At 59.3% G+C, this 26,918-nt stretch overlaps 4 protein-coding genes across 4 annotated transcripts in view; 3 read left to right on the top strand and 1 right to left on the bottom strand.

Annotated features, from left to right (window-relative positions):
• LOC106863440 (gap junction beta-5 protein-like) overlaps nucleotides 1-8,845 on the top strand; it is a 117,732-nt gene extending 108,887 nt beyond the window's left edge. Inside the window, exon 2 of the mRNA XM_014892901.2 lies at nucleotides 7,427-8,845. Coding sequence (XP_014748387.2) covers nucleotides 7,451-8,278 — 828 coding nt within the window. The 5' untranslated portion in view covers nucleotides 7,427-7,450 and the 3' untranslated portion in view covers nucleotides 8,279-8,845. The remainder of the gene's footprint in view (nucleotides 1-7,426) is intronic.
• Nucleotides 8,846-12,312: 3,467 nt separating this feature from the next.
• Nucleotides 12,313-16,196, top strand: GJB3 (gap junction protein beta 3). Its single transcript, XM_014892904.2, has 3 exons — nucleotides 12,313-12,407; nucleotides 13,535-13,670; nucleotides 14,404-16,196. Exon 3 carries the CDS (start codon nucleotides 14,434-14,436, stop codon nucleotides 15,214-15,216), a length of 783 nt encoding a protein of 260 aa, XP_014748390.1. The 5' UTR covers nucleotides 12,313-12,407; nucleotides 13,535-13,670; nucleotides 14,404-14,433; the 3' UTR covers nucleotides 15,217-16,196.
• A 1,071-nt stretch (nucleotides 16,197-17,267) lies between these two features.
• GJA4 (gap junction protein alpha 4) lies at nucleotides 17,268-20,330 on the top strand. The gene is made up of 2 exons (XM_014892913.2): nucleotides 17,268-17,347; nucleotides 18,152-20,330. The coding sequence occupies exon 2, from the start codon at nucleotides 18,172-18,174 to the stop codon at nucleotides 19,201-19,203; it is 1,032 nt and encodes a 343-aa protein (XP_014748399.2). The 5' UTR covers nucleotides 17,268-17,347; nucleotides 18,152-18,171; the 3' UTR covers nucleotides 19,204-20,330.
• A 5,332-nt stretch (nucleotides 20,331-25,662) lies between these two features.
• On the bottom strand, nucleotides 25,663-26,733 carry SMIM12 (small integral membrane protein 12). Its single transcript, XM_014892902.2, has 2 exons — nucleotides 26,134-26,733; nucleotides 25,663-25,996 (listed from the first exon to the last, which is right to left on the bottom strand). The coding sequence occupies exon 1, from the start codon at nucleotides 26,568-26,570 to the stop codon at nucleotides 26,292-26,294; it is 279 nt and encodes a 92-aa protein (XP_014748388.2). The 5' UTR covers nucleotides 26,571-26,733; the 3' UTR covers nucleotides 25,663-25,996; nucleotides 26,134-26,291.
• Nucleotides 26,734-26,918: the final 185 nt, after the last annotated feature.

The raw sequence follows: 26,918 nt of genomic DNA, 5'->3' as shown, positions 1-26,918 counted from the left end.
TGAACCAAGGCTGACCTTCCTCGGCGGGCGGGCAGTGCCAGGGCTGTACCTGCATCTCCACATCAATACCCATCCCCACCAGGTGCTCTCCGAGCTTGAAATCCATCCTGGTAGGGTCGTGCCCCGCAGCGTGGGGCCGGGGAGCCCCATCCCGGCTCGGTGCAGCCGCCGGTTCCCCGCTCTGCCCGGGGCCATGTCGGGCTTCAATGGCAGGAGGAGGAAACGCTTCTCCTTGATGAGGAGGGATAAGAATAGCGAGCGGCAGGCAGCGGGGTGCGGATGAAAGGCGGCTGGCTCTCATTCTTCCTCCACCCGGGGCGATCTGCCCCTTCCTTTGCCGAGCCATAATTGCGTGGCAGAGGAGTGTCACGCTCCACCAAAGCCCCAGCGCCGCGAGGCCACGGCTCCGGGCTCGCCGGCAATGAGCGGGGAGGCAGCCAGGATGCTTTTGATGCCGCTCTTCTTCCTCTGACGTGCCGAAGGATTATCAGGCTCTGAGGAAGGCGTTTCTCCGGCCGGCAGGTTTGCCTCGCCCTGCAGAGGAGATCAGCTGCTGCTCGGCCATGCCAAGAGGGACAGCACTGAGCCACCCCCCAGCAGGTGCTCAATGGGTCCCTGGCCAAGGCCAGACCCAAACCCAACATCCCTGAGCCCTCCACAGCACCCAATGGTGGACACGCCTGCAACCCTTCCTGACTGTGGTCCCTGGATTTTGGTGGCTTCTGCTCTTAGAGGTCGTGCTGGAGACGGCCTGGTGTGAAGAGCAGAGCCCTGGGAGGTGTTGTGACACCTCAGCACTGCGATTCCCAAGCCCAGCAGCTGTGGTGGGGCATCGTGGCCTCCCACTTCCCTGTGTTTTTCCAGGTGTTTCCTCTGGCTTTGCTTTCATTAATTTATCACACGCACAAAGAGCATAAGTGGGCTCAAACCTCCATCTCCAGCAGCTGAAATCGAATAATTACCCAGCCTATCCCACCTGGAGAAGTGTTCTCGGCTGGTCAGCAAATTGTGAAGAAGTTCACTGTACCCTTTAGAGCAAGAAATTATCCTGGAGTGTAAGTTATGGCTCCAGCAGCCATACAGGTACAAAAAATAAAATGAAAAGGGTGTGTGAGATGGAGATTTAAATGATGCTGCAGAAAACACTGAGCAGGGGACACCTTGATCTAACTGGGGGGTTCCCTTGGGAAGAAGAGGGCCTAGCAGCAGTGTCTGAAGGAGATAAAAGGGACACAAGAACCTGGGAACATCCCCTCAGCTCTCCCAGGGCAGGCATCTCACAGCTGAAGTCCTTTTCCCTGCATTGGAGTGATGCTGCTCAACATCATCCCCACAGCTGGCTGGTATCTTCTGGGGGTTATTTTGTCCTATTTTTAGGAAATGCCAATATGAACTGGGGACTGGTTTTGGGTTTGGGCGGGAAAAGGTCAGCCTGAGCAAATTTCTCAACCTGAACTGAAAGCAGAGAGGGGTAACAAACCCACTCGAGCTTCAGATGGAGCTAATTAAAGTGCTGACATTTTCAGACATGATGATGTGAAGTCTCTTGCTTCAAGCCAAGTCTGGGCCCTTTTCAGAGTTCAGTTCTGCTGCCCAGAGTTTCCAGGAGAGGCTCAAAACAACTGAGAGGGCTGATGGGTTGTTTTTAATGTGGCAATGTCCTTTACAGTGCGAGCAAGTTTTTTGCATTTGGAAGAATCCTAAGAATCCTGTAACGACAGGTTGCCTGGGCAGAGATCCCCAAAAAAGTGGAACTCTCCAGCTCAGATGCCTGTGAGAGGATTTGAGTCTTGGCTCTGTTGTGTTTTACCCTGCAAGGAGGACAGGGGAGGAGAGCCCCAGCCCCACAATATGGGGGGTAAGCTGGGGTAGGTGCACACCCCAAAACCTGTAGCATCACCCTGCACAAACAGTGACAAAATCCAACTATGTGCAGTTTTCCGGAGGATGGAGGTTTTGGGGTGCCCTGGGAGGGTAGGGGACGGTGGGCTGTGGCAGAGCCGTGTGCCATGTGCTGCCAGCAGGGCTGACACGCGAGGCCAGGGCTGGCTGGGAGGCAGGGAGCTGCAATCAGGAGCTCTATTGTGGCTCTAGGGCTGCCGGCACAATGCAGCATTAAGAGACAAAGTCAGCTCGGCTCAGTGGGGTGCAGGAGGTGATTTAGGGGAAGGAGAGACTGGCTCTGACAGGTAGAATGAGCCTGGAGTGATGGGGGGAAAGCCAGACTGATGCCAGCGCCTGCAAACAGTTCCTGGCTCCAAGCCGAGTCGCAGGTCTGGGAGGGTGAGTGAGCTGTGCTGCTCCACTGAGAATATCCCGGGGCTCTTCCAAGGAGGAACCTGTCTGCACCAGCCCTGGGGACAGGGATGCACCCAGGCATGAGACACAGAGGGGTGGATGGACAGACAGACAAACGGGCTGATCTCCAGGGAGAGATTGGGCAGGGCAAGGCAAGCACAAGCCCAGGCTGCAGCAGGAAAACCTTTCCATGTGAAGGGAGCCGGCAGGACGCTGGGGTCAGCCGGGGGTGGATGGGGCAGCAGCATCATTTGGGGTTTGGGACTCACTTTAAAGGCCCACTCCTCATCACCATCCTTTCTGCAGGTGCCCAGGTGCACCTACCTCTGCCAGGTAAAGGCACATCGAGTCCCAAAGGGCTGTGCTGGTGCCAGTGAGGACAGTCAGGCTGTGAAGAGCCACAAGTGCAACTTCTCCTTGGGAAAAAAAAAATAATAGTTTGGGGACAATCTATTTTATTAGCTCAAACAAGAGGTGAAACACCCTGAGCTCTGCCCCACCACCATGCTCAGTGCGGGTGAGATGCTGGAGGTGAAGTGGGGAATGTGAGGATGGAGGTGAGCTGGGAAATGTGAGGATGGAGTTGAACTGGTGGGTGTGAGGATGGAGGTGAGCTGGTGGGTGTGAGGATGGAGGTGAACTGGTGGGCTCAGGATGGAGTTGAACTGGTGGGTGTGAGGATGGAGGTGAGCTGGTGGCCTCTCCTCGGCTGAGACATTTTCTGCTCCGTCATCCTGAGTTTTCTGCTCTGTTTTGCCAGACTGTTCCGGGGAAGGCGGCTGTGCCGCGCCGCGCGTTCTCCCAATGCCATCTAGTGTCAGCTCCGGCGGCCCCGGACAGTTATTTTAAGGCATCAGCGCTGATTTATTGCAGAAGGATCTTTGAGGGCCAACAGGCTGCCCGGGCTGGTTATTAACAGCAGCACGGATAACTAACGGGTGGGTGCGCTGGCTGGGCTGGATTATTTTTATTATTCGCACTAAAAACCCACCCTGGCAGGATGGAGTGTAAGGATGCAGTGCCGCGTCCGAGGTGATTAAAGTCTTTCAGCTTTCAGCCACTTGTCTTGTAGCCCTGCCATCACCTGAGGCTTAATCACTCAGAAAAGTGCTGTCATGTCCTATTGTCGCCGTATTGGGAGCGCGACCTCTTTCCCGTTTAGCTGCCATCTGAAAAGAATGTAACTTGCCAGGAGACAGGCATGACTCAGGAGACTGGTAATGGGATATAAAGACTTTGACCTGCGGGCCGCCCATTTGGAGGCTGCCAAGGTCAGTGGCAAGGGCGGTGATGTCTTTTGCACGGTGATTATTTGGGCAAACAACCCAAAACAGGCAGTAATGGATCCGCCAGTGACAGTGAGCAGGGCCCAGCGCTGGGTTGGACTCAGCTCCTACTGTGGGGGCATCAAGTCTCCCAATCCCTCCCCGCCTGGGGTCTGGGGCTGTGTGACTGCCCACGGTCCCCTCTGGCTTAGGAATTTGTCCTCCACATCTTTCCCCTGCCACCGTTGCAGGGGTATGGTTTGCACAGGCTGAGAACATTCTCATTTCTGCCTTCCTAGGGGCAAAGAGCCACAGCAGCATCTCCCGTGTCCCATTCATCGGCCTCCCAGTGCAGAGGAAGGTTCTACAGGACAGATGTGCCCTGTCCCGTGCTCGCCCTGTCCCCTGCTATGCTCACCACCATCATCTGCCGTGATTTAGGTCCCTGCTAACCTCATCCTCATCCTCAGCCACTGCTGACCGTATCAATTTATCTCCTCGGCTGCAAACCACCTCATCGAAGCAGTTTGAGTCAGTGATTAATTAAGGTCTCCCTAGAAATGAAGTTACTCCCTGCAGCCTCACGTATAAATGTGAGATTAATGGGTGCTGGCCGTGTTAGATGGCCACGACCAGGCTGGGCTGGGGAGGGTTTGCCTGCTCTCATCCAGACAGTCCTTGAACACAGATTTTCCTGTGTGGAAGTGGAAGAACTTCCAAACAGTCCCGTGGGATGGGGAATGCAGCTGGCAGTGCAGTGGGGAGCCACGGGGCTGAGGAAAGGGGGTCCCTGGGCTGAGCCAGGCACGGAGCAGCCGGGTTGGAAGCAGCAGCCAGCGATGCTCACACGACTCTCCCGGCGGCTGAGCCAACATCCAGCCTGCTCTGGGTGTTTAATTTTCACTAATCTGTTTGGGGTTTTTTAATTATCTGCAAACAAGGTGCCTTCTTCATGGAATAACAATGGTGGGCGGCTGTGCTGTGCCCACACCCCTTCCCTGCCGCTCAGCACCGCTCCGGAACTTTGCCCAGGACTTGTTTGTCTGTCCTTATCCATCATCAATCACGGGATTCCGCCCTGCTAACCAGCATCTGCATGCAGCATCTCCGAGTCCTGCTGAGCTGGTGTGTAAAAGCCTTCGCAATCACCCTGTGCTACTGGAGCTGGAGGAGGGTTAAATACAAGGCTCTTTAATAAGATGAAAAGAGCCCTTTCTTTCCCCACTGGTTTACTGCTTGCTCTTTCATGCTGCCGGAGCCCTCGGGTCGTGTCAGGGCCTGGCTCTCCGTGGGCTGACAGGTTTCCTAACTCCCCTCCCTGCACTGTCAGCACAGTATCAGGAACAGCAAATACCAGTTGCAGCAGCTGGAGGAGGAGGAACCCCAGCTCGGAGCAGTCCCTGGCCTCGTGTGTTTGGGTTTTTTCCTCCAAAACATCCTCAGTGGCACCGGTGACCTGGAGAATACCCTATGCCTCAGTGTATGCAGCAGGAAAATGGGTCTAATCCCGTTTACCTGTCTCCTCCAGAGCTGGCTGCAGTGTTTGATTCATGTCAGTGGCTTGGCTGGTGACTGCGGGATGAATGACGCTATATAAATGCAAAGTGTTATTAATATTTCATGTTGTAGTGAAAATGTACTAATGGGGCTTGTTCCTGGAAGATAAAGTGCTGCCATTAATACACCTTTGTGTCCCCTGTGCTGGGGACTCACCTGTGGAGGGATGGAGGGGGCTCTACCCGCAGCAGAAGCTGCCCATCACACCTGACAGCCCCCCAAAAGAGGGGATTTTAACCCAGAAAGACACAAAGAGCCACTTCTGACACCCACAAAATTCGGGGTACCAAAGGCAGAACGTCCCCCAGCCACCACTGGGTGCTGGTGGATGAGTGCTGCTCTGGGTCCTCCCTGCCTGCCCGTGGGGGACACAGCCCCTGGGAGCCCCTTTCCTGGCACAGCCACTACACAGGCATGTTAAAAAAAATAAAAATGGGCTTGTTTGATTTCAAACTGCAGAACTCTTCCCTGGAGCCATCCGCAAACACTGGTAATTTACTTTACAGCTGTTTAGATTTGTTTCTCTACATTTTTTTTTAAACCCCAGCAGAATTGCAAATGAAACATGTGTTTGCTCCTCAAATGACTCCAGTTGTACCTGAACTCCTGTACCCCACACCTCCTTGGATCCCCTCCCCTCTGACCCCCATCTCTGCACCCCACAGCTGTGAGATGGGGGTCAGACCTCAAAGAGGGTTCTCTGAGCTGGAGATTCATCCTGGGAGGGCTCCAGATTCTGGTATCAAGGAGGGGTGATGGAGACTTGTGCCAGCTTGCAGGTGAGGGGAGCACAGGTAAACAGTTAATTAATTGCCAGTGAAATTATCAACTGCCACACACTTACCAGAGGGTGGTGAGGGATAAAGTTTCAATAAAAAAGGATTATAAAGGGCGGTGTTCGGCTGAGAGGCTGCAGTGTTGTGGGCAGGGACTCCCAGGGCTTCGGCCACTTTGGAGCAAGGGAAGGTGGGTGCAAGAAAGGCATGGAGGGACCTGAACATCCCTTGCACAAGCTGAGGACAGACAGCCCTGAGCTCCCACCCCTCTCCACAGCAGCCGGCTCAGCCCTTCCCGGCACGGCAGCGCTGCGGGGCCGCCCTTCGCCTCGGGAAATCTGGCGTTCCGTGGGACACGTGGGGATCCGCCTGGAGCCTCATCCCTTCCCCCGGGAATCTCCTCCTCGCTCCCAGGAGCGCGGGGGTGACTCATGTGCTGCCTCTCGAGCCGGGCGATGCGCTCCTGCCCTGAGCAGGTGCCGACCCGCAGCAGCGCCGCGGAGCGACACCCGCAGGTGAGCGGGCTGGGGACCCCCTCTGTGCGACCCCCGGCCCCGAGGAGGTGGGGAGGGCTCTGGGGAAGTGCGTCTGCCCTGCCTGACACCGGGGAGATGGGCACGGCCTGCGCTGCTGCCGGCAGCGTGCACAGGGAAGGGGGAATCTGGGGTTTGCGTGTTCCTCCAGGGAGGGACGAGAACCGGGAGCGTCCGTGGGCACTCCAGCCCTGCGGGTGGGTGAGCTGTGCAGAGCAGGGGATGCGTTCACCCCTCGACGAAGGGGAATCTTGTTATTCCACTGGTAGGTAAAATATTTCAGGAGAGCCGGTGCCAAACGCAGCCCTGCAAAGCCCCGCTTTGCTGCAGCTCCACGGTGCATGAGGTGTGTTTATCTGGCACCATGCAAGCCGGGGTCAAATCGCAGGGGTCTGGGGCTGGTGAATATTGGTTGTTTTGGCTCCTCGGCGTTGCAGGGGCTGTGCAACCCCCCAGCCCAGCCCAGCCCAGTCTCTGCCCTGCCTTGAGCTCGCCGGTGCGTGGGCGCGGCTTGGGGACACGGAGCAGTGGCACAGGGCTCCTCCTGCACTGCCAGGGGAGCACGGAGGCGATGGCAGATTCCAGCGATGGGAGAGGACGCGGCAGAGCAGCCGAGTGAGTCACGCCCCGGCTGCCCCGATTTGTTGCCTGCCTGGGCCAGGCCTGGCAACGTAAGGAAAATGAATAACAAATACCTGGGCAACGAGGCGGGAGCTGGGGCGGGATGAGGGCTGAGCCATGCACCGGAGGTGGCGGTGGCTGGAGGATGCTGTGGCTGTGGCTGAAACCCCGAGCGCTGGCAGGTCCCCGTGTTCCCAGAGTGGGGGACGGTGCTCCGAGGAGACGTGTCAGCTGAACCAGGTCTGTGCTGTCCCTGCATGTCAGCACAGGGCAGAGATGGTCCCAGGAGCATGGCTCAGTGCTTTGAGGCACACAGGGGCTCCAATGGGGACATCTTGCTTCTTCTTCAGTGTCACAGTGTCTTCTCTCTTTCCAGGCTGGCTAACAAGATCGGGGAGCCATGAACTGGGGGGTGTTCGAGGAGCTCCTCAGCGGCGTCAACAAATACTCCACAGCCTTCGGCCGTGTCTGGCTCTCCCTCGTCTTCATCTTCCGCCTGCTGGTTTACCTGGTGGCGGCCGAGTGCGTCTGGAGCGATGACCACAAGGACTTCGACTGCAACACGCGGCAGCCGGGCTGCACCAACGTCTGCTTCGACCACTTCTTCCCCGTCTCCCACGTCCGCCTCTGGGCCCTGCAGCTCATCCTGGTGACGTGTCCGTCCCTCCTGGTCATCATGCACGTGGCCTACCGGGAGGCCAAGGAGCAGAGGCTCCGTGAGACCGAAGGGGACAATTATCGCTGCATCTACCCCAACCCCGGCAAGAAGCGGGGTGGGCTCTGGTGGACGTACCTGCTTAGCCTCATCTTCAAGGCCGGTGTGGACGTGGTCTTCCTCTACATCTTCTACCGCTTCTACAGGAACTACACCCTGCCCCGGCTGGTGAAGTGCGAGCTGCCGCCCTGCCCCAACGTGGTGGACTGCTTCATCTCCCGGCCCACCGAGAAGAACATCTTCACCCTCTTCATGGTGGTCACCACCTGTGTCTGTGTGGTGCTGAACCTCATCGAGGCCACCTACCTGATCGGGAAGCGGTGCCACGAGTGCCTGCAGGCCAGAGGAGGGGACAGCCGGCAGCACAGCCGCGACTGCTCCGTCTCCCACGCCGACCCCGTGGGCACGGGTGGGCAGGTGTTCCATGGGGCAGACTACAAACCCCACACAGCCACCATCCCACTCACGGCCTCCTGCCCCAGCACGCTGTCCGAGGATGAGGCTCGTTCCTAGAGCTGCCCAGGAGGAAGCAGGAGCCGCTCACCTGGCCTGCAACTTCTTGGCTGCTCTTCCTCCTCTGTGCCCCAGTGCAGCAGCGCTGAGTTGGGCTGTGCCTGAGGGGTGTCTGCCTACCCTGTCCTGGGAAAGGCACTTTACATCATCCTGCTGAATTTGGGGTGAAGCAGGGGCTGTAGAACACATGCTGTACCTGGGAGTGACATGGCAGCTGTGGTGCCCAGACTCTGAGCCTGTACCAGCCAGGACAGACACCCTGACCCCCCAGGAAACCACTCTCCCTATCTCTCACCCTACATCAGCCACTCAGTTGGTGTCAGGGCCATCTCAGACTGATGCAATTGTCATTAAGAACACTCATTAGTGGAGTGGGGACAAGAGCAGGTCCCTGGTGCCACAGCCACCTCGGCAAAGAGCAGGAGGATCCGGCCAGGCAGGCAGGACCCGCTGTGGGCTGCTGGATCATCCTGCCTGGCCAGGGCAAAACACCTGAGCAAAACAGCCAAACACAGGAGAGGAAAAACACCCCAACCATTGATTAAATAATAACATTAAATGGCGGAATCTGATCTCGTTTATTGTTGCAATACATCGCGTTCGGCCGTGACACGGGCAGTGCTGCCATTTCCGAGGCCATCAGAGGGAGCTGAGCATTAACTGGCATGAATAATTAACAATAATTTCATGGCAAATGCACTCACAAGTAACATTAACATTGAACATGCAGCTCGATCTGTTACTGGTTTTGCTTTACTCAGAGGGTGTGATAATTATTTTTTCCATGAGCAGTGACGGTGCCAGGGCTCCCTGGCTCTGACCCAAAGGAACACCATCGCTGTGTCCTTTATGTGACTGAGGCCATTCTCAGTGACAGATCATTGCAGTGATCCAGCTGAGACCCTCCATGGGCAGAACTGGGCTCTTTCCCACAGGCCATTCTGGGGAAAGGACCAGCTTTATGTGCTGGACTGAGGGGCTGCAGGGAGTGCAGGGGAGTGCCAGGACAGGCAGAGCTGAAGGGAAGCCAAGAGCAGGTGGGGCTGCAGCACTGCTGGGTGGGAGGGCAGGGACTGAACCAGCCACTGATGGGGGTGAGGATGGTGGAGAAGCTCTGGGGGGGATCCTGGCCACTGGCATAGAGCCCTCTGAGCCCACAGAAGCTCCTTGTGCTGACACCAGTGAGTTTGGGGATCTTTGGGATCAGAGGCAGCTGTTGAAATACAGAATTATTTCCACTTCTACTCAGGGGAAGCTGTGCTGGCACTGCCTTCCTTCCATCCACTCCTATTGCTGGATTATCCACCTGAAAGTTTTCCTTATGAAGCCTGTAATGTCAGAGGACACAAGCTGCTCTTTGTGTGCGAGACATTGCCCTGATTTAAAGAGCATGGGCTGGGCTGTTTATTTTCCAGCAAGGTTGGCCACTCCTGCTCCAGGCTGAAGAGTGAAACCCCGAGGTGTTCCCCTCTCTAAGTGCTAATGGGGACAGAGATGAGCCCCAGAAAAAACACCCTGTCCCACTTCCACACATCAAAGCATAGCTGGAGGTGCTGCCCATCGTGAGACACCTGAAGATCCAGTTGCTGGATGTTGTGCCTTTTTGTCATGCTCGGAGCAAACATTGCAGAGTTCCGGGTGTCTTGAACCATCCAGGCTTGGGATAAGCAGTAGTCAGCCAGAAAAACGTGAGCATTCAGCTGCTTCTTTTGATATTGGTGCTGCAAAAACAGGGGTCTGGATACTGGGATACCTCCTGGGATGCAGAGGCACAACCAGGGTCAGCGAACCAAGGGGTGTGTCACAATAAAAGCTGAATATTTCCCAGATTTTGCATCCTCACACAGGAAATTCCCTGTATTTGCTTGTGGCGTCCCAGAAGACTTCCTAAATCTTGAAGTGAGGAAATTTTAAAGAAACTCACCACTAACTCCAGCCTAGGCAGGGATGTGGAGGGGATTGCGTGCACAGGTCAGGGGTAGCTTGGCCTTCCCATCTTGGGCTTGTTTCTGCCCTGGCCAAAACCCGCCTGTTTGCTGGGAATTGAGGAAAAACTCTGATTTATATCTGGCCCCTGCTGCTGGCTCCCAGGATCCCATGACTCCTCTGCCCCTATTCTTGCGGGGGAGTCTCATCCCTGGGGATGTGGCCCTGGAGGAGGACAGCTGTTGGCAGGCAGAATCCTGCCATGCCCCATTTAAGACCCTTCTAAAGAGGGTTTTAGGTTTGAGCTTTTCCTGCTGCTTTGGCATCCGCCTGCTGGAGCTGTTTGGGTTTTTCCTTTATGGAGGAGCCAAGGTTGGGCCTCCCTAAGTCACTGGGGTTTCCAGTGGCACTGAGACCTTTCAGCTGTCACCCTGCCGTGTCAGAGCAGGGTGGCAGCAGGGTGACATGTCCTGGGCATATCCCTGAAGCTCTCAGGTGCTGAGATCAGCAGAACCACGCTGGCACCTCGTCCCTGCGCCCACACGGGCAGAGGGATGGTAGCAGGGGGCGCAGGGATGTGCCCCTTGATGGATTTATGGATTTATCCAAACACCCAGCTCAGCATTTCAAAACAGTGCAAAGCACGGGGTGTTTCCTCTCCCCACCCAACTGCCCGAGGGAGATCTTCTGCCCATGCCAAATGCACCTAAACTTTTTCACCGTGGCCACATGGCCGCTCCTGAAATTCCAAAACTGCAGGCAAGAGGCTGCCCAGGGGTGATCTGGCCCCTCTTCACCTGACCCTTACCGGGTTTGGCCCTGGGGCAGGGAGCAGCTGCCTCTGCAAGGAATCAGAGCTGCCAGTGCTTACCTCTCTCCAGGGTTTTTCACCTCACAGGCCACAGCCCCCAGATTCCTGCTGAACTCCTGCCACGCCAGCTCTCTGCAGCAACATAGCTCAAATTCCCGACCCAGGCAGCTCCGGGGTGAAGGAAGGCTCCAGAGCCCCTGCTTGGCTCTCATCTGGGATTGGGGTGCCCGTGTCTGTCCCCTCCTCCAGGCTCACCCCATCCTGCACCCCCAGGCTCCCACCAGGGTTTGCTTTGGGTCTCCTAGGCTCACATTCCTGTGTGTCCCTAGCCTGGCAAACCCTCACTGGCTTTATTTGACCTCCTGGAGACAAAAAGCCTCCGGGCAAGTGGCTCCTTGTCTGCCAGGAGAGCAGGGAGCAAATCTCCGCGGAACCAAGCACCCCAGGGCTCTTCAGACCCGTCCCCATGGGAGGGGTGGCCCTGGCGAGGTGCCGAGGTGCTTGTGAGGCTCCAGCACGGCTGATCAGCCCCAGGGTGTGCCGGAGGATTCCAGGGAAACCTCGGGACACTCTAGAAACCAGCTGAGTGAAGGCAAGCGCATTCCTGCTCGGCTATGTCGGCACAGGCACCTATTGGGGCTGATCCATGGGGCAGCCGGGGGGATGGGGCTGACTCAGCCTCCTGGGAGCCGCTGATGCTCCCGGGAGAGGGACACCCCCCTTAGGGACACCCCCTTTAGGGACACCTCCTTTAGGGACACCTGCCAGGTCCCATGGGGCTGTGGCATGAGGGTCATGGGTCCATCAGGCTCCAGCTGCACAGGGACCCTGCTGCCACCCTGCTCTTTGGGAAAGGTCCCATCTGGCCACACCGGCCCCGCCAGGGCGGTGCCTGCAAGTTCCTGTAGGTTGGAGATACTGATGAGCTGTTGCAAAACTATTACTAAGGCAAAATCATTTACAAAGTGGGTTACAATTGCGTAATCTGGGACTCTCGGCAGCGGTTGCTGGTGGTCCCACAGCTGGGGGATGGTGCGTGGTCTCTGGTCTTGCTGCTGGATCTGCAGTGCCCAGACCATCCCTGCAGGGAATGGGACATCACCTGGAAGGAGCTGCTGGTGTTTCCTGTGAAGGAATCCGTCTGTGCTGATCTCCCTGCGGGGTTTGACCTGCCTTTTGTTGTTCAAGCCGAGCGTGTGTGTGCATGTACGCAGCAAGAGCCTCTCCAGGAGCTGTTTGCCAGACTCACCCAGTTACTGGGAACCAAACCAACCACCCTTCCCCTCCCCTCACACGCTCAGACAAACCCTGCGTGTGCAGGAGGGCTGCGGCTCGGAAGGAGCTTCCCTGCTCAGATCCGGACACCTTCCTCTGGCTTCCCCGCCTGGACAGGTACTCCAGGGGCACAGGGTACTCTGGGGCTGCCAGGGCTGAGGGGGGACAGCCCTGCCGTGTAACAGGGTGCAGGTGGGACTTGGGGCTGCTGTGACTGTGGGGTCAGAGGTGGGGATCCCAACATCACACAGTGCCACATCGGGACCCCACAGGCCGTGTCGAGGTCCCCGTCCCATGGGGTGATGCAGGGGGATGGCACAGCATGGCACCCTGAGGAGCAGCAATGGCCACCCCAGGCCTTGCACTTCTGTCCCACTCCCAAAAGAGGCAGAGACCCCCTGAGAACAGTGGTTCTGCTGAGTTTGCAGCCCAGGTGGGAGCAGGGCGCTGTCGGGTCCAACGCCCTGCGCCCACACGGGGCAGGACCCGGCCGTGACGCAGCAGGTTGGCATCCTGGGGGCTGGCAAGGGTGCCGAGCTCTGTGGGAGGCAAAGCAGCACTGCCGGCACAGCTGAGCGCACCTGAGCGCTGCCCCTGCTCTGCCTGGCTGCCATCCAGCCCTGGGGGGCTCACACAGCGCTGCTCACAGCCCCTGCCTCGGGGATTGGCACAGAGCTTGGCACGGAGATCACATCCCCTTCCTGCCCCACTGCGGGTCCATGACCGGAGCCAGCGCTGGGCTGAACCGGCACACAGGTGCTGGGCAGGTGGGTTATGGGCAGGTGGGTGCTGGGTTGGTCTCACTGGAACCAGGGGTGGGGTCATGGGTGAATTGGAAGGTTGGAGAGGGGGCACAGGCTCTGGGGGCACGCACAGGCTCCAGGTTCCATCAGCACTAGCTTTTGGGGGCAAAACAGCAGCTCTCCCCTGCCAGTTTTAAATCCAAGGGTTGGGTGGGAATACAGTGATTGCTCCCCACCCTGACTCCTGGCCAAGTGTTTGCCAGGGAGGAAAATCAGTGAGTGAAGGTGTGGGCACAGGCAGAGGCACAGCCTTGGCACTTGGCACTCACTGCCAGGGACCCCAGCCTGGGGGTCCTCAGCTCAGCCACACTTCCTGGTGCCAGAAGTGTGGGAGCACAGCCACAGGTTCGGGGCTTGTTTTGGGGTGGCCCTGGCCAAGGACAGGCTCCCAGTGCTCCATGGGCTCCGGGCAGTGCTCCAGACTCTGTTGTGTCCCCACAGCCCTAGGACACCGCAGTGCACCGGATGAGAGGACCCTGATCACCAGTTTGCCATCACACCCTGGCTATGCCCCGTGCTGGACACTTCCTGCCCCACAGCCCCCGGTGAGCGGGGAAGGAGCTTGAGCCCCCTCCAGGTATGTCTCAGAAGGCACTGGCTGGGCAATAGGCAGCAGAAATTCCTTAGAAGTGGGAGTGACCCAGCATTCTGTGAATCCCTTTGCCGGGGCAGACATTTTCACAGCCCAGAGGGTTGTAAAAACCACCTGGATTTGTAAATCCAGCTGCAGTAAATCTCTGGGTCAGGCTTAGCATGTCACTCTCCTCACACAGAGCAGCCCCAGGCTGAGCTGCAGAGCCGGTTTGGCCGTCGGGACCTCCGGCATTGCTGCCGGAGCAGGAGCAGAGCGCTGGCCAGGGTGACACACACGGACTGTGACACACACAGACTCTCACTTTCTGCAGCCCCGCTGTCACCTGTGTTTGGGCTGCCTCAGGTATCACCTGTGAGACAGAAAACTGGCATGTCCCAGCACCCCAGTCCTGCAGGAGCAGCCATTTCCCCTTTGGTTGTTGATCCTGGCCTGCTCCAGCAGATTTTGCTGCCAGTTCCCAGCAGCTCGCAGGGACTTGGCCGGGTGGCTCATCCCTTACAGCAAAGGCTCCATCAGAGGGAAGTGCAGAGAGACTGAGACATCTCTGTCACCAGGAGTGTGTGGGGATGGGCTTTACTGTCTGCAAGGGTGGAAACCCCCCATGCTAGATGAGTGTAACGTGGTGGGGGAGAGGGTTCAGAGCTCAATGAGATTTAGTGCAGCCCCAGTGGTGTCTCCCACTGCTCCTCGCCCACTGCTCCTTCTGCCTCTCCAGGTCGGGTGACTCTGGTCTCCCTCAGCTGCCATGGATTGGAAAACGCTGCAGGCGCTGCTCAGTGGGGTCAACAAATACTCCACAGCCTTCAGCCGCATCTGGCTCTCCGTGGTCTTTGTCTTCCGTGTGCTGGTCTACGTGGTGGCAGCTGAGCGGGTCTGGGGTGATGAGCAGAAGGATTTTGATTGCAACACGCGGCAGCCGGGCTGCACCAACGTGTGCTATGACCACTTCTTCCCCATCTCCCACATCCGCCTCTGGGCCCTGCAGCTCATCTTTGTCACTTGTCCTTCCCTCCTGGTCATCATGCACGTGGCCTACCGGGAGGACCGCGAGAGGAAGAACCGGGAGAAGAATGGAGAGAATTGCCCCAAGCTCTACAGCAACACAGGCAAGAAGCACGGCGGGCTGTGGTGGACCTACCTGTTCAGCCTCTTCTTCAAGCTTATCATAGAGATCCTGTTCCTCTACCTCCTCCACAAGATGTGGGACAGCTTTGATTTGCCACGGCTGGTCAAGTGCTCCAACGTGGATCCCTGTCCCAACACCGTGGACTGCTACATCGCTCGGCCAACCGAGAAAAGGGTCTTCACCTATTTCATGGTCGGAGCCTCCTCCATCTGCATCGTCCTCACCGTCTGTGAGATCTTCTACCTCATCTTCAAGAGAGTTGTCCAGAGGACAAGGAAGTGGAGGAAATCCAAGCGCTCTGTCAGCTACAGCAAGGCCTCCACCTGCCATTGTCACGTCAAGTCAGAGGAGAAGGACAGCAAGTCCCAGCCTAGGTGTGTGGCAGCCCTGACTGCTGTCTGAGGGGTGCTGGGAAGGGTGGTGGGGGAAGAAATGTCCTGGTATGTGCCAGGGATGGTTGGCACCACAGGTGACCACCAGTGATGCCACCACCAGACTCTTCAGCCAGGACCTCAGTGGGTGTAAGGGGAGGGGGACACATCCATGGGAACTCTCCTGCTTGGGACCATGGGCACATCTCTAGGTGTCCCAGTGGTGTGGACAAGCTCAGTGGCAGGTGGGTGCTGGTGCCCGTGGCCATGCCTGAGGGTGTCTGTTCTTCCCACAGAGGAGAAGAACCGTGAGCTCACAGCCGGTTCACATTCCCACCAACTTGGCTTTTCCAGCCTGCCAAATCCTCGAGCCACCAAGAGTCGACCTGTGTGAAAAATGAACTAAACCCAACAAAGTAATGTCCCTGGAGAGAGACCCAGGGGTGCCTGAGCAGACACAGGTAAGGCAAGGGCAGCCCTGGATCTCTGCAGGCAGCAGTGCCACAAGCATGGACTTGACAGCAGCACACAGATCTCTGTGTCCAGCAGCTTCTCTTGGGTCCTACAGCTCTGCTGCTCCCATGCTGGGTGTGAGTGCACCCAGCTGGTGCCCAGCCAGGGCTGGTGTCACCCAGGGTATGCCAGTCCTCCCAGCTCCCTGTGCCTCACACACATACAGTCCCAAACTCTGCTTTCTTTTGTACCAAGAAACCAAAGGAATTCTGGGCTCCATGGCCAGAGCTCTCTTCATGCACCCAAAGTAAGGACAGAGGACTAGGCCTCCAGGCTGTTGGCAACTGTTCTGCTTGCCCAGTTTGCCATTACTGGAGCAGGGAAGCTTCTCCCCCTTGGCTCACACAAGCACCAAGCAGTGTCCTGCCCAAATGCCTTTGCTGGCTCTGCTGCTTCGCTTGGTGCCTCTGTGTCCCCCCTCACCTCAGATGCACATCACACATGGCACAAGCTACAGATCCAAAAGGCCAATAAATGTCATGTTTGGAGACACCAAAATCTTCTCTGCGTGCTGGAAATCGGGGGAACCGGTGAGGGCAGAAGATATGGATTTGCAGAGCTTTCTCAGCAGCCCGCAGCCAGGTTCTTCTCCTCTGCCCGAGCTGGGCGTCGGTCAAGCTCACAGCTGAGCTCACGTTCGCCCGTTCCGCCTCTCCCAGCTTGTCACGCGTCGTTAAACGTTAATTCAGCAGAACCGCACGCTGGCCCCCAAGGAAATCAAGGAGGGATGAGCATCAATTATTTACTAAACCTTGATAAATATTACAATAAATAGAAATTATTTCCATTTAATCTCTCCTTAAATAGCACTAGTGAAGGGTCCGCTGTTCCCAGCCTCACGAGCGTGCCGGGGTGTGCTGAGACCCCCGACAGCAAAGCTCCGTCTGGAACCTGCGGGAGAGTTCCCGGGCTCCAGTGGGGCTCATCCCGAGAACCGGCGGGACACGGGAACACAACCGGGCTCTGGTGGGGCTCAGCCCGGGAGCCTGCGGGATGCGGGATGGGGGCCAGGCACCGGTGCGGTTCACCCCGGGAACCGGCGGGATTCGGGACCGCAGCCGGGCTCCGGTGGGGCTCCAGCACCACCCAGCGCCCGCCGCGCCGCACGGACCCGCGGGGGCAAACCACGAGCGCCGCAGCCGTGGTCCGGCCGGGGCGGGCAAGGACGGAATATCCCCGGGACACCGGGCGGGGGATGGAGCGTCCCCAGGACACCCCGCCGGGCAGAAGACGGAGGATCCCGGGGACACCCCGCCGGGCAGGGAACTAAACATCCCCAGCACACCGGTCAGGGGACGGAGCATCTCGGGGTCTCTGGCTCAGCAAGTTTGCCCGGTGGCGGAGCCGCAGCCGGAGACGAGAGTGCGGGAGCACCCGGGCTTCCCACCGCTCCCCCCCAGCTTCGGCCCCCACGGGTCCGACCGCCCCCGCTCCGCCCGCCGGGGCCACCCTCTCGTCCGGGGGCCGCGGGAGGGGGCGGCCCCGCACACCTGCGGCTCGGCCCGGCCCGGTACTAAGCCCCGGCCCCCAATTTCCTGCCCGCGCTCCTCCTCCGGCTTCCCCAGGCCCCGAAGAACTGGAGCCACCCGGTCCGACCCCTCTCAGTCAGCGCGGCCCGAGCCCGGCGGGACGTGCCCGGTGCAGAGGAGGTGAGTGCGGACAGCCGGGACCGCTCGGGGACACTGTGCTGGGGACAGGGCGCCCCGCTGTCGGGGGTTCCTTTAACGGCACAGCCGGCACTTCTGTGCTTAATTAGCTGCGGTTAATGAGGAGCTGGGGCTGCGGCCGCCCTGTCCCTCCCTCACAGCCGGACTGAGCGCCCTCGGGGTGCGGGCTTGGCTCCCCAGGATCCCGGGAGTGGCAGCAGGGTGGTGAGCGATGCCGGGAATCCCCTGGCGAGGGGAGGGAGCTGGGGCTGGGAGTCCATCGCCCTGCAGCAAGAGATGGTGGGAGACTGTCCGTTCAGTTCGGGATGAGCCCTGAGTAGGCATCGGAGTGGCAGCTCTACCCCAAGGGGTTGTGCTTCTTCTCTAGACCATCCTGCTCTCTGCTTTTTGGGAAAGCCAGGGCAGCAGCAAATTTGTGAGCCCCCACGGTGCCTCCTCTCCAGGTGCCGAGCTCTCTGGGCAGCCCCAAAAGAGCCCCTGGCTGCTGGTTGTCCCCGGGGTGGCCAGGACAGCCATGAGCTGTGGGTGTTGCGGGGAGGGGAGAATCCCTGTCTCTCCCAGTCCCCTGTTCCTGCACTGTGTAGGAGGAGCCCTCCGGGGCTCCTAAACGCTGCCTGGAACCCTCCCTCCCTCAGAAGTGGGATGCTCCTCAGAGGGTTTGCTGGGGCACTCTGCAGAGCAGCTATATCCTGAAAAAGCACGGGATTTAGGTGGTCTTATCTGCCCTGTGCTCCCCAGCATGGAAACTGGGAACTGATGTGGCTGCTCTCTTCTCTCTGCTGGCAGAGGCAAAGGGTTCCTAGAAGATGGGTGACTGGGAATTCCTGCAGAAACTGCTGGACCAAGTCCAGGAGCATTCGACTGTGATCGGGAAGATCTGGCTCACCGTGCTCTTCATCTTCCGCATCCTCATCCTGGGCTTGGCCGGGGAGTCCGTGTGGGGGGACGAGCAGTCGGATTTCGTGTGTAACACCAAGCAGCCAGGCTGCACCAACGTCTGCTATGACAAAGCCTTCCCCATCTCCCACATCCGCTACTGGGTGCTCCAGTTCCTCTTTGTCAGCACCCCAACCCTGATTTACCTGGGCCATGTTGTCTATCTCTCCCGGAAGGAGGAGAAGCTGAAGAAGCAGGAGAGCGAGCTTCGAGCTATCCATAGCAAGGACCCAAAGATCGAGCAGGCCCTGGCAGCCCTGGAGAAGAAGATGTCCAAGATCTACATGTCAGAGAGTGGGCGGCTCAAGATCCGAGGGGCACTGATGTGGACGTACATCACCAGTGTCATCTGCAAGAGCATCTTTGAGGCCGGTTTCCTCGTGGGCCAGTGGTACCTGTACGGCTTCTCCATGGTGCCCCGTTACGTGTGCAAGAGGGACCCCTGTCCCCATCAGGTGGATTGCTTCATTTCCCGCCCCACCGAGAAGAGCATTTTCATCATCTTCATGCTGGTGATGGGCCTGATCTCCTTAATGCTGAACCTCCTGGAGCTCTTCCACCTCTGCTGCAAGAACCTGCTTAGCAATATCAAGAAGGTGTCAGGGCCAACTGGACCAAGCCAGAACACCTTTGTGGATGACATGGTCTCCAGTCCCTACACGCCCAAGCACTATCCCTTCCTGCCCATGGCCGAGAGCCACGCACCCTCCTACCAGACCTACAACAAGCTCTCCAGTGAGCAGAACTGGGCCAACTACTGCAACGAGGAGAACCTGGCACTGGGCAGCGGCAGCAGGCCCCTGTCAGACCCCTACACCCCCCGGCCTGCTGAAGCCTCTGCCCCAGAGGAGAAGCCGGGCAGCCGGCCCGGGAGCTCAGCATCCAAAAAGCAGTACGTGTAGTGCTGGGCTGGCCCCGGCTGGCACGGGGACATTCCTCAGTCCCTTGTGCCTGCAGAGGTGCTGGCTGTGGGCAGGCAGCTGCCTCCTGCCTGGTGCTGTGCCATACACATTCCCCTCTCCAGAGACTTGCCCACCCTGGGACGGGATGCTCGGGAGCACGGCCGTGGAGCGCAGCCTCTGCTCTCGCCAGTTTTCCCCACAGACCCTGCAAGGAAGGAAACTGCACAAAGTTCCCCGGGACGCCGTGTCCTGTGTGCCTTGCCGTGGGAAAGGGAGAAAGCCCTGGAGCCACGCCGTGGAACAGGCTGTCCCCGAGGCCGTGGCTGCAGGCTGCTGGCCATCGGGAGCAGCGGTTCGGCCAGACCCCAGAGCCTCGGCCAGCATGAGAGCCAGGAGTGCAGCCGTGGGAAGCTGCTCATCTCCAGCCTCCACACGGGGCAGGCTGAGCCGGGGACTGCCAGGAAAAGCTGGGCTGGGGCAGTGCTGACTGATCCTGGCCACCAGCCCCCATCCCAGTCCAGTGGCCCTGGCACCTGCCCAGGGTTTGCTGCAGAAGCTGCCCCCTCCCCATGGGACACAGAGGGGTTAAGCCAGCTCTGTTGTAACCATCAGATCCCAATGGCTGCAGGGTCAGTGTGAGTGACCCAGGAGTGTGAACTCCTCCCCTCCCGGCCCTGGGCTCTTTCCCATGGGATGTGTGCCTTTAAGTTATTTTTAACCTGCTGGCCTGAGCATGGAGTTTCTGCCTTAAAGGTGCAGTTTGCAGGGACTTTGGGGAGACGTGTCCAGCCTGGCCATGTGCCTTGGAGCCCCGTGGGGTTTAGGGAGGAATCAGCCCAGTACCTGATAATTTGAGAGTTTTGGGGTTTTTATTACTTTGCACTAGTCATCTCCTGCTGTGAGCTGAGGGGATGGAAGAACCAACTGTTGTCACAGGAGCTGTCACCCTGACTTCCCCGACCCACTGATGCTGTGAGAGGGGATTGTCCTGCTGTGACCAAGGGGCTGCAGGTCCTGTGTGACCCAGGTGTGAGAGTGGGGTGTGGGCACTGCCCTCAGCACTGTTTCCCTTCCCCTGGCAGACTCTGTGATGCGTCTTGTTGAATAAAGTTGGATGAATGAGAAAAGGTGAAGGTGGTGTGAGTAGTTCCTGCAGCCTCCAGCTGCCTCTGGGAGGGCAGGTGAGGGTTTGGGGCTGAGGGAGTGCTGTCCTGTGGGGATGATGGGTTTGGGGTGAAGGGGAAAGTGGACACTGTTGTGCTGTAGGTGCCACTCACTGAAAGCACAACCCTCCTTGCTGTGGCCTCCTGTCCCCTTGAGCCCAGCCGTAACTCAGGGCTTTGACAGAACTGTCACGTCCCAGGCTCATGGTGGCCCAAAGCAGAGCTCAGCCCCTCTCCCTCCACTGCAGATAAACCCAGCAGAGGCCGTGGAGCTGCTCATGGCTGCATAATAGGTGGAAATGAGCCACAGATAAAGGCACACAATGTGGCTGGGGCTGTTGTTTAGTTCCCCAGCCAAGCCAGGCCAGAGCAGAGCCTGCTCTCTGTCGAGGGCCTCTCCAGTGAGGGTGGGACAGGCTAAAAATACCCTAGAGAAAATGAAATATGGGTGATATGGGGCAGTATCACTGCCATCGGCCTCTGGAGGAAATGAGGAGGGAGACACCCAGCTATGCTGCCCTTGGGCTGGTGGCCAAGCCCACCCTTGGCTTCCTCCCTGCTGGGGAGAAGGGGGGGTGAAACCCCCTGGGGTGGGGGTTTGGGCACACCACCAGCTCCCAGCTCTTCCCTGTGCCCTCCTGGAGGATGCTGGGGTGGTTCTGCTGTGGAAAGACCCTGCCCTGCTCCCACTTTGCTCAGCTGAGACCTCCCAGGTTTGGGACCAGTTGGGACCCCAGCACAATGGAGGGGCCACATCCCAGTGGTCCCCAGGTATCAGCAGAGCCCTGCAGCTCTGGGGGGAGCAGCCCAGTGTGCTGGGCCAGAAAGAAATGCCCGAGTGAAAGGGAATGGAGCAGCCCCACCATGTTTACCCACCACAGTGTCCCCGGGTCACCTCCCCTCTCCTGCACTCCTATTTTTGTTGGCACCGGAGGAGCGTCACACTTTTCCGAGCGACCCTGCAAGGTGGAAAACAAGACAGCCAAGACCCCCCCCTTGCCTGGATACAGTGCCCAGGCTCTGCACAAACACAGCTCTGTGTCCCACTATTGTTCCCGTGTTGTGACAAAGTGGCTCGGGGCAGTTGCAGTGACCCCACGCCGCCGGGACCTGCTGCCAACAACAACAGCGAGGGGCTTACCTGCAGGCCAGGCTGGGGAGGGGGCAGCAGCAGGGCTGGGGTTGGCAGCAGCCCCCCAGAAGGTGGGAGGGCAGCCCTTAGGCAAATAAAAGTTTGGAGCTGATAAGAGCCCAGGCTGGCTCAGCAGAGCCCTTTGGCACAGCCCCGGGACAGATAGTGGCCAGACAGGCCTTTCTCACACCTCCACTCTCCCTCTGAATAAACAGGTCCCTGCAGGACAGGCCTTTCTCACACCTCCACTCTCCCTCCTGAGTAAACAGATTCCTCCAGTCCTTTGTGGGAACAGCACTCACTCCCCCAACAGCCGGCCCTGATGATGATGCTGAGCCCCATGCTGGCACAGGCAGCTGGGGGCTGCAGTCAGGGGCTCCCAGGGGCTCTGGGACCCCCAGAGTTAGGAAACACTTTATGGCAGCTCTGCCAGTCCTAGAGGGACCCCACACTCTCCAATACCTGCTGGGGGTGTTGGTTTAACACCAGTCACAGTCCCCAGGAGCCCTGGGGCTCCTCTGCAGGGAGGTTTCTGTCTCCTTCCAGTTAGGACCAGTCTGTGCTGGGCACCCTGCTCAGCTCTGCCATGGCCTGGGACAGAGGGCTGTCCTCCCTGAAAGGCTCTGCCTGAAGTGCTGGCCAAGCACCAAGATTATTTTTAAGCTTTCCCAGCATACAGCAAAGTGTCTAAATCTGACCCACTCAGGAAGAGCCGAGGTGGGAGCAGAATCACAGCTGAGGGGGAAGAAAGGCAGAGAGCTGGGCAGGAGGGTGCCAGGCAGGGCCACACTTGCCCACAGGGCCCTGTCAATGCCCAGGTGTGTCCCTGGGGGGAGTGGGAGCAGTCAGGAGCATCCTCCTGGGCCAGGCACAGAGCCCTGACCCCAGCACTTTGTGCCCACAGCACCCACCACTGGGGCAACCCCAAACCAGGAATAATCCTGCCCTTTCCAGCCACTGCCACTGGTGCATAGTGAAGGAAAAGCAAACCCCACGGAGCTCCCTTCCTCCCCAGGGTTATATTTAGCCTTCCACTAGGGTCCCTCCATGCACAGGCATGGCAGACAATGTGGCCCTGTGTGAGAACTGCAGGAGGGAGGAAACACACTCAATAGCTGCATCCTGACATTGTCGCTCTCCCCCGGCTATTTCCTCATGTGGAGGCACCAGGACTGCGGTGCCCAGCACTCTGTGCCCATCCTGGCATGGCTCCTAACCCTGCCAGCAGCTCAGGGCATCATCCTATTGCCACACCGGGCCAGCAGAGGCTGCTGCCTCCACAACAAGGGGCTTTTTGTAGCATGAGAAGATCCATGTGGCCTAAAAACAAGGACCCACAGTAGTCCTGGAGTGCTGGGGATAGGGAATCAACCCTGAGCTGTACCTGTGGGAAAAGCCAGTGCTGAATGGAAACATGTTCCACTGTAGCTGTCCCCAGCTATGGCTTGAGGGATGTGACTTGGTGTAGAGCAGAGCTGCTCCTCTCCCACGGCACTTCAGGGCTTTTTCTGGCCACAGAAGGAACCCCCAGACATAGCATGGAGGGAGCCATAGCAGGAAGCGAGACGTGGAGGCTGGGAAAGACTTGGCTGCTCTCAGGAAAAGGGCAAAAGCAGAGCCTGGGAAAAGCCTCTGCTGGGAGGGAGTGGAATTCTCCAGAGGCTGAGGGGATGTTCTGTTTGCTCTCCAGTGCAGCAGGGTGAGCACCCATCATGTCCCAGGGCTGTGGGGACACCGTGCTGTGGGAATCTCCCAGTGTCCCAGGGTCACCCCACTGTGGGCAGGTCCAGGGTGTCCTGGGGTCACTGCACTGCGCCAGGACAGGACACCAGAGTGTGAGTCCCTGCAGGCCAGCTCCCACCCTGCTCCTCTCCTCCCAAAGCATCATCACCCCAGGCCTTGCAGGAAGGGCCCAGATGGCCTTGGGCCATCCCTGTGCCAGCACAGGGTCACCTCATCCCCAGCCCTGCACAGCTGGAGCATCCCTGCTCTGATCTAACCGGACATCCACAGCAGCCATCCAGGTGTGCCGGATGGCCGGGGGGATCTCACTGTCCCCCCTCCCCCCAGCAGCTGTCCCAGTCCCCTGAGCTGCCCCAGTGAGCTGGGGCACAGCTCCCTCCCAGCATCCTGCCTGCAGAAATCACCACCTGCTCCTCTCATGAGCTGCTCACAATGGATCCCGGGAGCAAAGCAGGACCTGGGCAGGACAGAGGGCCCATCGGGAAGCTGCAGCTGCTCTCAGGCCATGCCAAGAGCACTGCAGTCAGCCTGACCCCACAGGCTGGGCTAGGACCGGGAGTACTCGTGGCAGCTGGATACAATCCCTGATCCATGGCAGTCACAGCCAGCCTCGGATGCAGGGACATCCCTGAAGCCGAACAAGCCTTGGAGGATGCTCTCACACCCAACACTGTCCTCCTGGCCAGGCGTGGGACTCCTTGCCCAGGGACAGGCTCGCTGCAGGCAGGGCTTCCACAGCAGCACCCAGCTGTGCCGTGCTGGGAACAGCTGGATCACAAACACCCTGAAGCAGACCAAGCATTTCCATGTGAATGGCTGAGTGCAGGCTCGGGAGGGCAGGGTTTTACCATAATGGTTTATTCAGCAAAGCTTCCTCTCGCTCTTCATGAGCACCGTGGCTGCTCGCCCCAGCCCTGAGAGCTGCCCGCTCCTATTCTTGTCCCGCCGGCACTTCCCAAGCGGCACATTGTTGGGATTCAATGGGAGGAAGGGTGGGTTTACAGCACTGAAGGCTTAGGAGAAAGGCGGCAGGTCTGGGAAGCGGCTTCACCCCTGTCCCAGTGCCGGCGGGAATCCACAGACCTGCAGCAATGCCGGCAGACGGACGGGAGTCCCCAGACACACGGAAAACAGCTGAAAGTGCCACAGGCAGGGGATGGGAGCCACCAGCCAGGTGCCATCAATGCCCAAGCTGTCACCATCAGGGCTCATCCTTCCCCAGGGCATCACTGCAGAACTGTGCTGGAGCAGCCTCCCTGACACTGCATGGGCCCAGGGCAGGAAATGGGGCAGCAAGGCCCCCCCAAAGCTCGATTGTGCCCAGCCGGCCCTGGGAACGAGGGGATCAATGGGCTATAAACAGCCGGGGGAGCCACTCCGGCGCGGGGTGAACAAAGGCATTTCAGAGACAGTTTCCGAGCTGGTCCCAGCTGGGAGAAGGAACGGGACTATTCCCACCCGAGCACACAATAGAGAACAGCCGTCACCCCACAGCCTGGCTGGGAAAGCAGGAGACAAAGGGGAAGGGGCTACTTCAGGGCACAGTGCCAGCCTGCCAGGGGGACAACATGGTGGGCACTGTGAGCCCAAGTGCAGGAGGTGGCAGTGGGACAGAGCTGGGACAGGCTCTAAATCACACTCAGCCTCCTCCTGCACCTTCTCCCGGGGCTCAGCTGCCCTCGCAGCAAAGGTCAGAGTGTTCCCGGTGGTGGCGGGCCATGAGCCCAGCTGAGGGGAACAGTCCAGGCCAGGACAGCAGCTCGGGAGGCAAACAGAGCCGGGAGCACGGCAGTAAAGCTGTCAGCGGGGCAGGAATGGCCCTGGCCGGGGCGCAGGACGGCACGGTGTGAATGCTGACTGGCTGCTGACCTCGGCACTCACACCGGGCACGGCAGATTTATCGTCCCCGGGACGGGAAGGCTGGGCCGGGGCAGAGCTGGGGCCTTGCTCAGGCACCACGGGAAAAAACAAGCCGGGAGGCAGCGATAACCCCGGCCCTGCTCAGGCAGCTCTGGCTGGGGTTTGTCCCTGCTGTGCCAGCAATGCCTGAGCCTGGAGGGGACACCGGCCACTGGGCCCCAGTGCCTGCCGCCAGCCTCTCCCTGCTCAGCACCCCAGTGGGACCCCATCCCCTGGGATCCCACCCTGTGTTGTCACAGCCCTTCTCCTCGAGATAAAGAGGTCAAAGGGAAGCAGATGACGCAGCTGGGGGAGCTGGGAGGGAGGCACAGCCACAGCACAGGCTGGGAATTTGGTGCCTCCTCCTCCTTCCTGCTCACCACCCGGCTGCCAGGCCTGGAGGTCAGTGCCCGGCCAGGGACAGCAATGGCATTTGTAGCAGTTGCTTCTTGAACAGGCAGGGAGCAGAGACATGCTGTGACACAGGGCTGGGGCTGTGCTGATGCAGAAGACACAGAGGCCTAAGGACTGACAGAAGTTTATTGTGCAGAGGGCAGAGATCTCCCCATTCCTGACACATCGCCACACTCAGAGCACCACAGCAGAGCAGGACTAAGACTTCCACCTCCCCTTGTCACCGCTCCTGGGAGGGATGAAGCAGGGAGGGGGTCCTCAGAGAGCTCCATAGCAGCTGGACTAACATTGTGGCGTGGGGCTGTATTGGGGTTCATCAAGAGCCATGGGGGATCTGGAAGCAGGGCAGCAGTTCTTCCTGTCACTGGCAGTCAGCCTGACCCCATCCCATGGCACTCAGGTCCAAACTTCTTCTACCTTCACACCATGGAAGAAATCAAACCTGAGGAGACACAGATGGAACCAGGCTGACGCTGTTCTGTGGTCCAGGAGCCAGGCCTGGCGAGAGCTGAGGAGTTCCAGACTCGCTCCACCTCCACACACGGCTCCCTGCCCGCTCTGCCACCGAGCTCTGAGTACCTTGAGCAAATCCATGGGGTGGGCAAACCTGACCCTGCGGAGGGCCCGGGAGGGTGAGGAGCAGCAGGTGCAGGAGGGAGGCTGGTGGAAGCAGTGCAGTGTCAGAGGAGTCCCCAGTAGCCGCTCCGGGACACCGCCTTTGCCCAATTCACCCTTTATTAACTCTTTTCGGGGCGGTTCCTGTTGAGCACGGCCCGAGGGGCGAACTCCAGCTTGTCCTTCAGGCTCACCACCTTGGTCACGTCCTCGCCCACGATCTCCTGCAGCTTGCGGTCCTCTCGCTGCTCCGAGATGCTCTTCTCCTCCTGGGCCGTGGCCGGGGGGTCTCCGCGCAGGAACCACTCCAGCTGGGAGCCCACCAGCCCCACCACGAAGGCCACCGGGAAGGTGACGTACGGGGCCTTGGAGCGCACGGCCGCCCACAGCACGGACCACATGCCTGCCGAGGGCGGGACGCGGCTGTCACCGGGGAACGGGGACCCGCGTGGGCCGCGCCGGGACCCCCGCCCGGGTCCGCAGGGACCCCTGCCCGGCCCCGGCCCAGCCCCGGCCCAGCCCCGGTCCCGGCCCGGCCCGGCCCCAGCCCCGCTCACCCGGGCCCGGCCCCGCCCGTTCCGGTCACGGCCGTGAGGGCCCGGCGGGGCGGCGCTGCCCCCTGGCGGACAGAGTGGGAACTGCAGCGCTGGAGGAGCGACACCGGCTGGGGACTCGGGGGGACACGGAGGGGACAGGGGGGGAACACGGGGGAGGAACACGGGGGGGACACGGAGGGACATGGTGGGGGA

The sequence above is a fragment of the Sturnus vulgaris genome, chromosome 24 (genome assembly GCF_052056855.1).
Source record: "Sturnus vulgaris isolate bStuVul1 chromosome 24, bStuVul1.hap1, whole genome shotgun sequence".
Classification (NCBI taxonomy): domain Eukaryota; kingdom Metazoa; phylum Chordata; class Aves; order Passeriformes; family Sturnidae; genus Sturnus; species Sturnus vulgaris.
The sequence above is the reverse complement of the archived record's forward strand: the minus strand, read 5'-3'. Positions and strand labels throughout refer to the sequence as shown.